The 12,868-nt window shown below is 36.7% G+C and overlaps 4 protein-coding genes across 4 annotated transcripts; 2 read left to right on the top strand and 2 right to left on the bottom strand.

Annotated features, from left to right (window-relative positions):
• Positions 1–4: 4 nt before the first annotated feature.
• Positions 5–1,319, bottom strand: LOC101242303 (ubiquitin-like-specific protease ESD4; the record flags this gene model as incomplete). Its single annotated transcript, XM_009861790.3, is given in 2 exon segments — positions 5–119; positions 608–1,319. Coding segments are annotated over 2 exon segments (680 nt in total), but the record flags the coding sequence as incomplete, so codon positions are not given.
• A 585-nt stretch (positions 1,320–1,904) lies between these two features.
• On the top strand, positions 1,905–3,564 carry LOC113474669 (tenascin-N-like). The gene is made up of 3 exons (XM_026836631.1): positions 1,905–2,019; positions 2,652–2,924; positions 3,282–3,564. The coding sequence occupies exons 1-3, from the start codon at positions 1,959–1,961 to the stop codon at positions 3,506–3,508; spliced, it is 561 nt and encodes a 186-aa protein (XP_026692432.1). The 5' UTR covers positions 1,905–1,958; the 3' UTR covers positions 3,509–3,564.
• Positions 3,565–3,862: 298 nt separating this feature from the next.
• LOC101242280 (ryncolin-4-like) lies at positions 3,863–5,829 on the top strand. Its single transcript, XM_026836609.1, has 4 exons — positions 3,863–4,051; positions 4,330–4,426; positions 4,655–4,719; positions 5,376–5,829. The coding sequence occupies exons 1-4, from the start codon at positions 3,949–3,951 to the stop codon at positions 5,654–5,656; spliced, it is 546 nt and encodes a 181-aa protein (XP_026692410.1). The 5' UTR covers positions 3,863–3,948; the 3' UTR covers positions 5,657–5,829.
• A 701-nt stretch (positions 5,830–6,530) lies between these two features.
• On the bottom strand, positions 6,531–10,690 carry LOC100179400 (claudin-18). Its single transcript, XM_002131055.4, has 5 exons — positions 10,496–10,690; positions 9,059–9,161; positions 8,063–8,154; positions 7,704–7,846; positions 6,531–7,230 (listed from the first exon to the last, which is right to left on the bottom strand). The coding sequence occupies exons 1-5, from the start codon at positions 10,625–10,627 to the stop codon at positions 7,056–7,058; spliced, it is 645 nt and encodes a 214-aa protein (XP_002131091.1). The 5' UTR covers positions 10,628–10,690; the 3' UTR covers positions 6,531–7,055.
• Between the last annotated feature and the right edge of the window lie 2,178 nt (positions 10,691–12,868).

Raw genomic sequence — 12,868 nt, forward strand, 5'->3', positions numbered from 1 at the left:
CAACCTGTTTGAGAAATCTTTATTGTAAAGAACCTTCATCCTTCTAGCAACAAGGTCCGGCGATAAACATTCAAGCGAAGCCTCTCCTTCACGGTTCGTCATCAAGTTGTTTACCATGGCTGTGGGTTGGATACAATTTTTTAGTTGTTGGTAAGCAATTGTACTATAGTATGATGGCATAGTGCTCTCATTGTAAACAGAGGATAAAGTGTTCAAAGCTCGATGCTGCTACCATTGTGGCTAGTGGGCTGTTGTGGACATACCTGTTTTTGGATAAGACAGTTAACACCAACTGCTTTACTCCAGTGCTCATTAGTGGGTTTTCTAAATTGTCAGCCAAACAGAAACAATCACCCACAGAGTTACATATGTGGTAACTTGTAAGTGGGCAAGAGGTGTATGAAACAGAACACCCGTGTTATAAGACTACATATCCACAAGAATTTATTAAAGATTAAAAGTCACGGTAACGTATGGTTTAGCTGGTGGATTCTTTACCAGCACTAGAAACAAAATCACTTACTTTTGACAGTTTGTTTAATATGACAACACACCTTCTACATGAAATGTCAATAACATTTTATACCTACAAATATAGATGACTTACTTTTTATCGTGCGTTTAATATCCCAGTACTCAAACTTTTCCTCTGTTTGTGACACGATTATGACATCATCATCGTCGTCATCGGGTGGTTCCGTCGTCGTTTTCGACGAATCAGATTCGACTTCTAAGTTTGACTCAGACAAACCAAACGTTCGTTCAGAATTCGACGACTTCTCATTGTTATTAGACACCTCTGTGTCCATTATATTTACATCAGAATCTGATGAACTGTCTTGTATCACAACTTCCGAAGATTCAGATATTTCTGATGAAACTTTTTCAGTTTGTTTTAAACTTTCCCAACTACTTTCTTCAGGTTCATTCCACAAACTTTCAGCATTTCCCCAAAAGTCGTCATTACTTGCGTGCCCATTATCGTCTTTAATAGTTTTTGATACCAAGTTACCAGTTCTGTGTTTTCTTTGCTTGTATTTCAAAGGAGATTGCGATAAATTTGTACATTTCTTGTTCGGTGAAAATTGACTGTGTAGCGGTCGACGTGAAGTAACTTTTTCATACGATTTTCCAATCGGTAAAAGTTTCATTTTGTTCGACGACGTTGCCATGCTTATACAGCATAACGAGACATGAAAATTACAAAGTTAAAGCTGTATATTACCTATAACACTATAAACTGTTAAAATTACCCCTTTATTATAATAAAATCTACTTTATTTGGAATAATTTGATAATTTTTCATACGCCTTGCAGTCAACTTCAGATTCTCTTTATACGATTTTGATGAGTAAGGCTAATTTTGCTGACGTAATTTTAAGTCCATTGAAGCTACAATATTTTATGTCCCCACTTTTAATTCGTTTTCAATTTTAAAGATTAAATCTCATTTTTTACAAGTATTCGTTTGTTTTGACATCAATTTTAAAAATGTGTAAAACGTTGACGATTCCCGATCCTAAGCCACTGTGAAAAGCTTGCACTGTAAAAAACATACTGGGTTCGATGCTGATAACATTATAGGCGTGTGTTTTTGCGCAGCAGGTATAACGACAACTGCTCTAACCCAGTGGACCCTTATGGGTTGTCTATATTGCCAGCCATACAAAAGGAATCACCAAGAATTTCGCATACACGAGCACGAGGTGTATGAAACAGAACAACCATGTTATAACGACTGTCGCTACCCCGCCTTCATTATAGTGTTATTCATTCACTCATTTAAAGATTGTCAGCTGTGACCAACCACGACACGGCATACCTTGAACACGTACAAACTACAAGCTGTAACATGTATACGCTTCCGGTTTACTAAGAAATTAAACTACGTTTTTTTTGTATACGCACCTTTGATCGAACTGTCATTCTCATTTTCAACTCGTCAGCAACCATCGAATATGTCGTTTTGGTATTTAATATTATCAGCAATCTGGTTTCGTGACTGTTTTGCTTCTATGCGTAAGTAAATATAAAGTATATTTTAACTCTGTTCATATTTGCAATCGAGGATATTTTATTTAATTTTAAAACAGCTCAATTTAATATGACACCTAAACGTTTCGATGTCGTTTTCAACATCAAGGTAGAACAACTCGATATTTATCCTTATAAAAAGCGGTTTTAGAATTCTAGGTGGGGGAGAGATGGGACACATTTTTAATTTATTTTTTTGTTCCATTTGTTAGAAAACAAAAAAAATCTTTAAAGAATTATAAAACTGTAAATTGTTAAAACACGAACAGTATATTTGGGTATTCTGTGCTAAATCTGTCCCATCTTACCCCGCAGTACGATACGTCTGGCAGTAACAATTTTTATATTTCTTCATTTTCAATAAGTCAAGAACAAAAGCCTTTGCGCAGATAATATATAAACGTTTACGTATTGCATACGCAGTATCGTAAGCAAGCATAAGGTGTATGTGAAACACAACACCCGTGTTACAACGACTGTCGTTACATAACCACGCAGAATGTCGTTTATTCAATCACGTCTATAAACAAAAATCATTCACAAAGCTATAACATGGCCAAAAGCAAGCTTCATGTTATGAAACAAATAAGCAACATTTATTCCTACCACGCCCACAGCCACAGAAGGCTTCGACTCATTTTGTTCGATATCGGCGCACCCACGAATGAACTTCACTCTAAACTACGGACCTTACTCTACGAAGCCCAGCCAAGTCAATGTTACGTTTTTTCCAAGCGATCCGTCACAGGAACATGTTTTCCACGTATATGTGAAAAGTTGGGACGCTAATAAAGCGGATCTTGAGATAAGGAGAATGGATAACAATGTCGCCGGGTGGGAGGAATTGTCGGTGACCTTGGTTTGGTCAGTTGGGTTTAAGCAACAGAAAGGTATTTATTCTATTCACTGAATTTCTGAATTTAAACAAGACTTGAATTTCTTCAACTCAGAGGCCACTAAAATTGGTTGATCAATTGTCAGTCATACAAAAAAAACACCCACGAACTTACATACTTGGGAACTCGTAAGCGTGCACGAGGTGTGTAAAACATAACACCCGTGTTATAATGACTGTCATTGCCCGCCATCTGAGGATAAATAAGTTACATACATGGTAACTTGTAAGCGAACATGAGGTGTATGAACTAGAATACCCGGCATAAATAAGCTACGTTCATTTATTCATTTATTTAAAACATCCTACAATGTATATAATATAATATAATTCCCACCTTAATTGCTCGCAGGTTTACAAAACTGTAAAGACATCTACGACACTGGTCAACGCCATAACGGGATCTACGACATTCAAGTTGTCGGTTATAATGGGGAAGCTATGAAAGTATATTGTGATATGGAGACGGATGGCGGGGGGTGGCTGGTGGGTGGATATAATACAAATGTTAAACTGGAAGGCATTGAATGGCATTTAGATTTATATTTTAAGAGTAATAAAATAAATTTATCTTCGTAAAACTTTTCGTACATATCAGGTGAATGTTTATGTTTTCATTCTCCTTTATCGTCCCTTTTGTTCAAAACGAAAAAAAAATACGGAATTATGTAACCGTAGCCTTTTTGTTCATATTTGTTCAAAACACGATCAGAAATAGAGATTTAGGTGCAAACCGTAACCTATCTTACCCAATGTGCAAAAGGACGAGGTAAATTTGAACTCTTCCACAAACCCCCTGCTGGCCTGCTGCATCGTGTATAATCCACTTACTTAAAATATAGCATTGAATAATCTGACTTTTATTTTAATAATATAATACACTATTTTGTATTTAAACAGCCATAGAGATCATGGATTATAGTTTTTTTTTGTTTTAAATTGAGAATGGGATTAGCAGCAGACCAACAGTCGCTTAAACTTATATATCTTAATCATATAATGTACATTGTTTTGTATGCATGAAGGTATTTCAACGTCGAACCGATGGCTCTCAGGGCTTTTACTTGGGTTGGAACAAATATGTAAAAGGCTTTGGGGACAAGAACAACGAATTCTGGTTCGGTAAGAAAAATATCTCGTTGTATAATTTCGTGTCTCGTCGTATACGGCTTCAACCGTACACAATGAAAATTATAAAAATAACGTTGTTCACAATACTGCTAAAAGATGCAGCAACAGACTATTTGTATGTACGGCAGGAACACGAGTTTTTTAGGGCTGGGGTGAAATAGGCGAAAATAACGACTGTAGTTGCTCGCCATGTGAGGGTAAACAAGTTGCATCACGGCCTACTAGAGATCTCTAGTAGGCCGTGGTTGCATTAATTCATTTAAATTTAGGGTTGGAGAAACTGCATTTGCTCACACGTACAGGGAGGTATGAGTTACGAGTAGACCTCAGGAATTGCACAAACTTCGCGAAATACGCTGTGTACTCGTGAGTATTTAACCCTTGCTAAAACTTCTCCACAAATTAATGTTAATTGGTGCTTTTTTCACAAATTTATTTAAATTTTATTTGTTTAAAACTTGAGACTTTAAACTAGGCGTTCATGGTGCTTTAAAATCGTTATGTTGTTGACTATAGATGTATAACGCTCAGTTTGACCTTTTAGTAGCTATATACGTCATTTTTGTGACCTGTATCGTGTCTTTAATTTTCTAGAAATTTTCGCGTTGGTAGTTCCCCGTATTATCAATTAACAAGCACTGGGTATAGCGGCAATGCGGGTAAGTGAACATCTGCAATCGTAACAATATAACGATATATAATGTGGTGTAATATATAGTAAGGTGGGGAGGGGGGACACCTTTAGCACATAATATCCAAATATATCCTGATCGTGTTTTAAACGATCAACAACGGTCTATGGGAGCCGTGAGGATACGGTTTTATATTTCTTTAAACGTATATTACATAAAGTATCCGCTTTGAGAAAATCATTTTACTATACAAAGGTATTTGTTTGGAACAAAGTTACTTAGCAAGCTTTTTTAAAGCAAGATTGAGCGGATATTAGGCGCCAGTTATCCAAAATTGCAAACCTTTTCCATTTGGGAGTTAAAGAATAGGGGGTGGGGTCGCAGTTGTTACGGGTTCAAGTCTGTAAATATTTCCTTAACAGCGAGATACGTTTGATAGATAACCAAACATGTATTGTGCGTTCATTAAATCATAGCAGCGGTGTTGCGCAACCATTTTCATATACAAAATATTAAAACACATTTCGGCCCCCTTGCCTCACCATTATACATAACAGCAGCGTCGTTATAGGATGGACTCGTGACACACCGGTAGGTTACGGAGCACCGGTTTACATATGGTAGCTTATCTATAAACTAAACTAACTAAAGAGAAAATACTCATGCAAAGTTTTACACCACAGGCAACGCATTGCAGTTTCACAATGGCCGCAATTTCACAACCAAAGATCAAGACAACGATATCCTCGAAAGAACAAATTGTCCACGCCCCGGGTGCGACAATTGCGCAGTGAAGCACAAAGGTGCATGGTGGTACAGTAAATGTCACTCCGCTAACCTTAACAGCTTTTACGATCCTTGCGTTGTGCAAAGACCTTTTCATGGCGTAGTCAGTTGGAATTCGTTTAATGGGGAAAAGCGAGGCTTACGTTTTTCGGAAATGAAGTTCAGGCCCATTGACTGAGACCGAAGAGATGCGATCACCGGTGTTAACTTGCACAAATTTGTAAAGCTTTTTGTTATATTAAAGTCGGTTTAACCTTAACCAAAAACTCTATTATAGCCACGCAAAGTGTTATTACATAAATATAAATATTGTTCCATCTCATTTTTAAATCTTTATATAGTAGGGTGGGGAAAGATGGGATACCTTTAGCAGAATACCTAAATATCCTGATAGAGTTTTAAACAATTAACGACGATCTATGGGAGCAGTGAGGATACAGTTTTTATAATTCTTCGAATGTTCTTTGTTTACTACTAAATGGGACGAGAAAAAAGAGCTAAAAGGTGTCCCATCTTCCACCGCACCACTGTATAATAAAAATTAGTAATACTATTCTACCTAATTTTTTACCTTTTATACCTTCAAATGCCTTGCGACCTCACACTAAATGTAAACGGCGCATTTCGTTGAAACAGTGACCTTGTGCTTTTTCTTTATTCGTTGATATTAAACAGTTCTATACGCAGCATAGCATTTCTAAAATGTACAACCAATTCAAGAGAATGTATGCGGTCGAATGGTTAACAGGCCGGCCTACCCCTGGCAAAAACCTAGTGATTGCGTGCCAAGAATGCGACAAGAGGCGCTGTAGTTGATTATGCGAGTAATCGCCCACAAGCTTTGCAATGATCACCGCAATTATTACGTTGATACCCAATCCCGCATAGAGTTGTATAAACAATGGTTAAGATAGACTGAAAAGATGTTCCATCTTCTCACCCCCTCCCCCTACTACATTACAAAAAGTTTTCGATTTGAGAAAATCTTTAAAGTTACTTGTCAAGAAAAAACGTGTCCCATCTTACCCTACCCTACTATAAAACTGCAATGCCTAGGACTCCATGTTGTAATTCAATAATGAACTTTAATAAGCACAGTATGTATAAAGCGACATAAACAATTTACAGCTTTTTATAATTTGCGTAATTTAAAATTTAATATTTAAAGTTGTGTTAACATAATACATTTTGCTGTTCTTAACAATGTCTGCTGAAAACGAAAACAGGGGACGAAAAAAATCCTAAGTTCTGGATCTCCGTAAAAGCTCAATATGACAGCATAAAGCGCGTGATTTGATTGGCTAAGAATAAAGTTTAAATTATCCACGTGTTATTTTTGTTGCTGTGATGGTTAAATCAAAATATACAAAAGTTTCGTATACTCAGTTCAATAGTGTCATTAAAACGGAGTTAAGTAAGCAGTATGTATGCCAGAATATCCTAGTTTTATGTTTACTTTGAAAATATCAATGCAAAAAGTCTCTAGCCTAGTGGTATCTTATGTCAAAACATGTCCGTTGCGTAACAAGTTACTGTATATGACGTAGACATTACGTCACTACTACAGCATAGTTACATCACACATACTCCTGTGACGGTGCCAATGTAGATTTGGTTGGATGGTATCGATATGTAGGAGGTATATCTTCTTCATCCGAGTTACCGCAGCTGATACACAAAGCCATGATTGAGCCGACCACTTGTAAAGCACCGCCGACCCAACCAAGGAATAAAGCATATCCAAACGTGTATCTATCATAAAATGACGGAAAGATTGTGAAAGGACGTGGTTTTTGTTTTGGGTGAAGTTAAGCAGTTATTTCAGAACATAGAAAAGTAGTACGAGTTATTGGTTAGATTGTTAGAATAAATAAAAACCAAGTTAACTTTCTGGGTCCGAGATGTACGTCAAGTATAGACTGATCAAATAAGTTAAAACTTGTTTGATCAATAACCGTCATTAGGTGTCTTGCCTTAGTTAGAACAAACTCAGTGGTGGCAGTATAGAGCCTCAAAACCGTTGAACCAGCTTAAACACCCGTGTTATAACGACTATTGTTGCACTACCACGCGAGAATAAATTTTACGTTACGTACGTGGTATTTTCAGTTACGTACGTGGTAACTTGTAAGCGGGCACAATGTGTATAAAACAGAACACCCATGTTATAACGACCGTCTTTGCCCCGCCATGCGAGGATAAATTTCTCCATCCACAACCCTCACCTTGTACCGCTGCCTCCAGTTAATCTCAACCTTGTTAGATATTCATGTTGGATCCTGATGTCGTTGGCATACCACGAAACTGCAGCAATGATCAACAAGCCAGCAAGCATAGAAGCTCCACCGGATGCAATGGTCAACTTATTCTACAAAACAAACTTAGGTTACATTTTAACAGCAGAATTTCAGAAGGAACCCGCCGTCGTTTTTTAACAACGCGCTTTTAGAAGAGGAGGGGAATACCGTTATATTATTTTAATGAAAACTATTTGTTTACAACCAAATGAGACGATAAAATGAAATGAAAACATGGACCATCCTCCACTTACCGACTAATATGTTTGTTACACCTCCACACTTACCTGCAAACTCTTTACGCTTAATACAGTCGCCGCAACTGCAAGGCAGATTCCAATAAATGATATAAAAAGAGAAGACAAGCTGAATCCACGCGCTGTAACGTAATGAAATATTAAAATGATATTTATGAGGTACGGTATTGCAAAAGCCTGGTCTAAGCTAAGTCTCCATAGCAACTGCGGCTCCGTAGTTTTTCACTCATCGGCCATCGGCGGAAAATGTTGAAATCAACAAGATTTTTTCTCAAAAAAACTGAGCAGTTTGGGGTGTATTTTTATATTGGTTGTGTTTTAACGAATGTCTTCCTACTTTTAATCTATTTGTTATTTAAACTAATTTGATCTTCGGTGTTGTATCAAAATGATAAGTAAAATGAATTTTTTAATACTTGTAGTATATTGGCAAGGAAGAATGTTTATACAATTTAACTTCTGGCTTGTTTTGTTTAAATTTCGAGCAATAAAACCGAGATAGCAGCCATGGCCTGGTTTCAATTCTCTTAAAACGAGTTGGTTTCTTACTTTATCGGGACAGGATAATTATGGCGTTGGAAAACACCGCCTCGAGCTGCTGTCGCTCATAAACAATTAAGGAGAAGACAGACAAGGACATTTATTGGGCGCAGAGAGCTGTAAAAGCCACCGAATTTTATCTGTTTTTTTTTCCTTTTTAATTCCTGTTCTTAATTAAATTTGTACCAATTGAACATAACATTCTACACTTTATATTATTTATCCATTTGATTACAAACAATTGTGGAAAATCTCTAACAAAATATACAACTAAATTAATTTAAACAACTTATAACCTGAAATATTTAGTTCTTTATAAACAAATCGGATGTTTGCCATTGGATGATAGAAATTGAACGAAATACAATTAACCTTACCTACTTGTAGCGGCTTGTGACCGAGAAACAGTTTGTTGTTATTTCATTAAAATGGGTCAAAATAACCCAATGCTGTTACGTGTTGCGAATATTTGATGCTAAACCTCACCTGCTTGGAGTTCGGTTGGGAGACCGAGGAAGAATCTGTTGAAATCATCGCAATCCCAGTTTCCTGTTGCAAAAGTTTGGCATCTTATCCAAAGTCCCTCGTGCTGGAAGGGATAACAGGGGATAAATGGATATACAGCAGATGAAAGGATGAGTAAATGAATGAATGAGTAAATGAATGAGTAAATGAATGAATGAATGAATGAATGAATGAACGTAACTTTCTTTATCTTTGCATGGCGGTGCAACGACAATCGTTATAACACGAGTATTTTGTTTCATACATCGCGTATGTAACTTTGTGAGTGATTAAACGCCTTGTTTAAAGACACGTACGCCCGCAGCGGTAGCAGTAACGGGCTGTATGGGGTAATGGCACATGATCTAAATCCGAGTAAACGAACAGTTACTGATTTAAAATTCATAAGACTTAAACGAACTTAAATTTATAGTATAAACAAATAGTTAAAGTAATCAAAGAAAAACTAAACGCATACACCAGCCAACGTAACTCCAATGAAGCAACTATGCAGTAGGCTATATAACCACAAAAGGCAAGTACATTTAAGTAACAATAGATAAACTAAATGCATACACTAACTTAACTACAGTACAACTGGCAGTCCAAGGGAATTGAGTAACGTGGTAATTGGGCAAAAAGTGGGAGACGTAAGAATGTAGATTATTATTCCACACGCGCGTGGTGCGTTTATTTAAGGTGTTGGAATTTACTGCAGCAGTTTGCTTCGGGACAAGGCTCGAAATCGGTTCTCACTCATATAAAATCATAGAACAAAATGCTCGATTTTGAGGCCCGTAGGATTTAACCACGAATTCACTGAACTTTGTGTTAGCATTTAAACTTCGCCCAAGGCGCTGATTAACACACAAAGTATAATACAATGCCAATCATGTGGATTAACTCGTATCTAGTGGAACAACTTTGAGAAACGCACTTAATTTTTTTTGCTTTAGTTATTTTCGGATTGTTCTATAACTGTATCTGTTATTTATAATATATAGGCGTGGTCCACAGGGGTTGGGCATTAAGTATTTTGCTATTTAGGACACACACAGCAAAAATGGTATCAGCATCAAGCTTCGAACCACCAATCATCTGGTTAAGAGCAAGGGCCCGCAACTGAATGTACCTCTGAATATTACTACAGCTATGTTTTGTACGCCGAAAACCTTAACGCATCAAAAATATATAGTGTATAAGGGTGGGGAAGATGGGACGCCTTTTTCCTTTTATTTTCTCCTCCCATTCGGTTGTAAATAAAGAACATTCAAAGAATTATAAAACCGTATCCTCACGACTCCTATAGACGGCTATTAATTGTTTAAAAAACGATCAGGATATTTAAATATTTTGTGCTAAAAGTGTCACCCTCACCCTATACATAATAATAAACTCATAAAGATAAATCATCCATACCCGAACTATAGAGTCGTTCAAAGTGTCTTCCAGGTCGTTTCGTTTCCAGTATGGCAGAAATACGGTTACAACTTCAAGTATGAATGCGATTACATACAGTATACACACAGCTATATGCAAACCGCTTGCCATGATATTATAATTATGGAACCTAACAAAGTTCAAAGGACGGATATCTGAAAAAATAATTATTAGTATAGTTTCGTTTTTGACACAAATATCTATATAGACAGCAATAACATCTAACGTTTTTTTGCCCTTTGAATTCCTTTCAACCAAGTAAAACAAAATACATAAACTAAATATTTACAAACTTAATTGTCAATGAATTAAACCTTTGACAATATACAAACGAAACAGCCAGACTGAGTTCTATTATCTTCTGCAGACGTTGACTCCTATCTTTCTTTTATATCCCGCAAAGCAGACGCTATTAATACCAATATCACGTGTCTCTTACAAGGATGTTATTTTCGAGCAAAAACAGAAACCATCGTTTTTAAATTCAAGGAGAAAGTCATTTAACTTAAGTTGCTTTACAAAAACAAAGTTACGTAGGTTTTAATAAAATTAAATTTTTTTAAAGTGTTTATTTTTTATAAAGACTTCAGACGTACAGTTGAAATAAAGGCAAATAGACATATATATGGTTAATGCGAAAACATTTTCAGCGGTTTTTGGATGTTTTGAACAAACCGGAGAAAAACCTAAATGTTCGATAAACCTTCATGACATACTTCTACAATTAAAAAAAAAACCTAGTAGCGATTTTCAAAACAAGTTTTTTTTGTCACGTTTTACATAAACGGTAAAATATTTAGACCTACCATGTTACAGTTTAAACTTGAATAGTGAACAGCTAACTCTGAACTTGGCCTTTTACCCAGAGTTCTGGGAAATCTCAACTTAATCCAAGTTTATCAACGTTAACAGCGCTTCTAGTTAAACAGGGGTGACTAATATATAACTTACTTTAATACATAAAGTAACCGCGCAAGTTGAATAAGCTAACTTGGCGCTCCAGGCGTATACCTGCCCAAGTCCAAACAAAACACGACCGATTGTGATGTCATACAGGGACATACTACTTAAGGCAATATGCAACCACGTGACCATGCTTCATGTACAGCGCATGAAAATTTGATAAGCGAAGATAAGAGGTGTACTGCTGTGTCGGAGGCAAGCTGTTTAAGTATACGGCCATGCGCATACTTTTATGTAGTACTGTTGGGGAAGATGGGACATCTTTGGCACATAATATCGAAATAATCTATTTGTGTTTTAAACAACGGTCTCTGGGAGTCGTGAGGGTACTGTTTTATAATTATTTGAATGTTCTTTGTGTACTACCAAATCGGACGAGACATTCGAGTGAAAGGTGTCCCATCTTGCCCCACCCTACTATAAAACCATATTTCGAGAAAGCATAATATGATGCTGTCTTCAAAATCTTATTAGTTTTAATGAGGTATTTTTCAAAGTTTAAAATTGTTGTGCATTTGCACCATTTCTAAGCAGAATATTTCTTTGTCACCACAAACGAAAAGAGTGGAATAAAAACACACGTGTACAACTACCAACCTCGCGAAATAATACAATCTATTGGGAAAACAAAAACTTGTTGCTCTAGGCATAATTTGTTATTGTGATATTTCGAAATAGCAAAATCTATATAAACAGGGAGTTTAAATTCTACCACGCAAGGTATTAACTAAAGCCACTGTGGCGCTGCATGGGCGAATTCTTTTAAAACTAATTTCATTTCGCAATCTCATACAGCCAAGTGAAAGCCCTGTCAATAATTGTATCTCGCACTCCCAACGTTTGAAATTCGGTGAATTTACGAGCGAGGCGATCTTCTCCGCTTCGTCTGTCGTTAAAACTGTCTCAGTTCGCCACAAATACACGGAACCGTATGAGAACTACAAGCACTTGATGAAGTTTCGCTGCTAACAACGCCTCATTGTATTCTAATAGGGAACGGTATATATAGTAGGGTGGGGAAAGATGGGACACCTACACAAATATCCAAATATCCTGATCGTGTTTTAATCAATTAACGTTAGTCGTTAGGATACGGTTTTATAATTCTTTAAATTTTCTTTGCTTACTACCAAATGAGACAAGAAAATATAAAAAGGTGTCCCATCTTTCAATACACTACCCTACACATTGCAGTACACACGCGTGTATTGGCCAAACAATTCATTAGTGACCACTGGGTTGATGCAATTAGCATAAAATGACTTTTCCGAAGACACACACCGTAAGTAGCAGCATCGAGCTTCGATCCCAGAATACTTTAGTTAAGAGGCAAGCCATACACTGTCCACGACGATAGCGTTATGTTAATCGCTGAACCAACTCAACGTA

This window comes from Ciona intestinalis, chromosome 11, assembly GCF_000224145.3.
Source record: "Ciona intestinalis chromosome 11, KH, whole genome shotgun sequence".
Lineage (NCBI taxonomy): Eukaryota > Metazoa > Chordata > Ascidiacea > Phlebobranchia > Cionidae > Ciona > Ciona intestinalis.

What these genes read in the sequence shown, in the direction of transcription:
- LOC101242280 (XM_026836609.1), top strand. Translation starts at nt 3,949, where the DNA reads ATGAAGGTATTTCAACGTCGAACCGATGGCTCTCAGGGCTTTTACTTG. An exon ending in GAACAACGAATTCTGGTTCG is followed by an intron (nt 4,052 to 4,329) that starts GTAAGAAAAATA and finishes ATTTAAATTTAG; the next exon opens with GGTTGGAGAAACTGCATTTG. An exon ending in GCGAAATACGCTGTGTACTC is followed by an intron (nt 4,427 to 4,654) that starts GTGAGTATTTAA and finishes TTAATTTTCTAG; the next exon opens with AAATTTTCGCGTTGGTAGTT.
- LOC113474669 (XM_026836631.1), top strand. Translation starts at nt 1,959, where the DNA reads ATGTCGTTTTGGTATTTAATATTATCAGCAATCTGGTTTCGTGACTGT. An exon ending in TGACTGTTTTGCTTCTATGC is followed by an intron (nt 2,020 to 2,651) that starts GTAAGTAAATAT and finishes CCACGCCCACAG; the next exon opens with CCACAGAAGGCTTCGACTCA. An exon ending in TGGGTTTAAGCAACAGAAAG is followed by an intron (nt 2,925 to 3,281) that starts GTATTTATTCTA and finishes AATTGCTCGCAG; the next exon opens with GTTTACAAAACTGTAAAGAC.
- LOC100179400 (XM_002131055.4), bottom strand. Translation starts at nt 10,627, where the DNA reads ATGGCAAGCGGTTTGCATATAGCTGTGTGTATACTGTATGTAATCGCA. An exon ending in TGAACGACTCTATAGTTCGG is followed by an intron (nt 9,162 to 10,495) that starts GTATGGATGATT and finishes TATCCCTTCCAG; the next exon opens with CACGAGGGACTTTGGATAAG. An exon ending in ACTGGAGGCAGCGGTACAAG is followed by an intron (nt 7,231 to 7,703) that starts GTGAGGGTTGTG and finishes ATTTTATGATAG; the next exon opens with ATACACGTTTGGATATGCTT.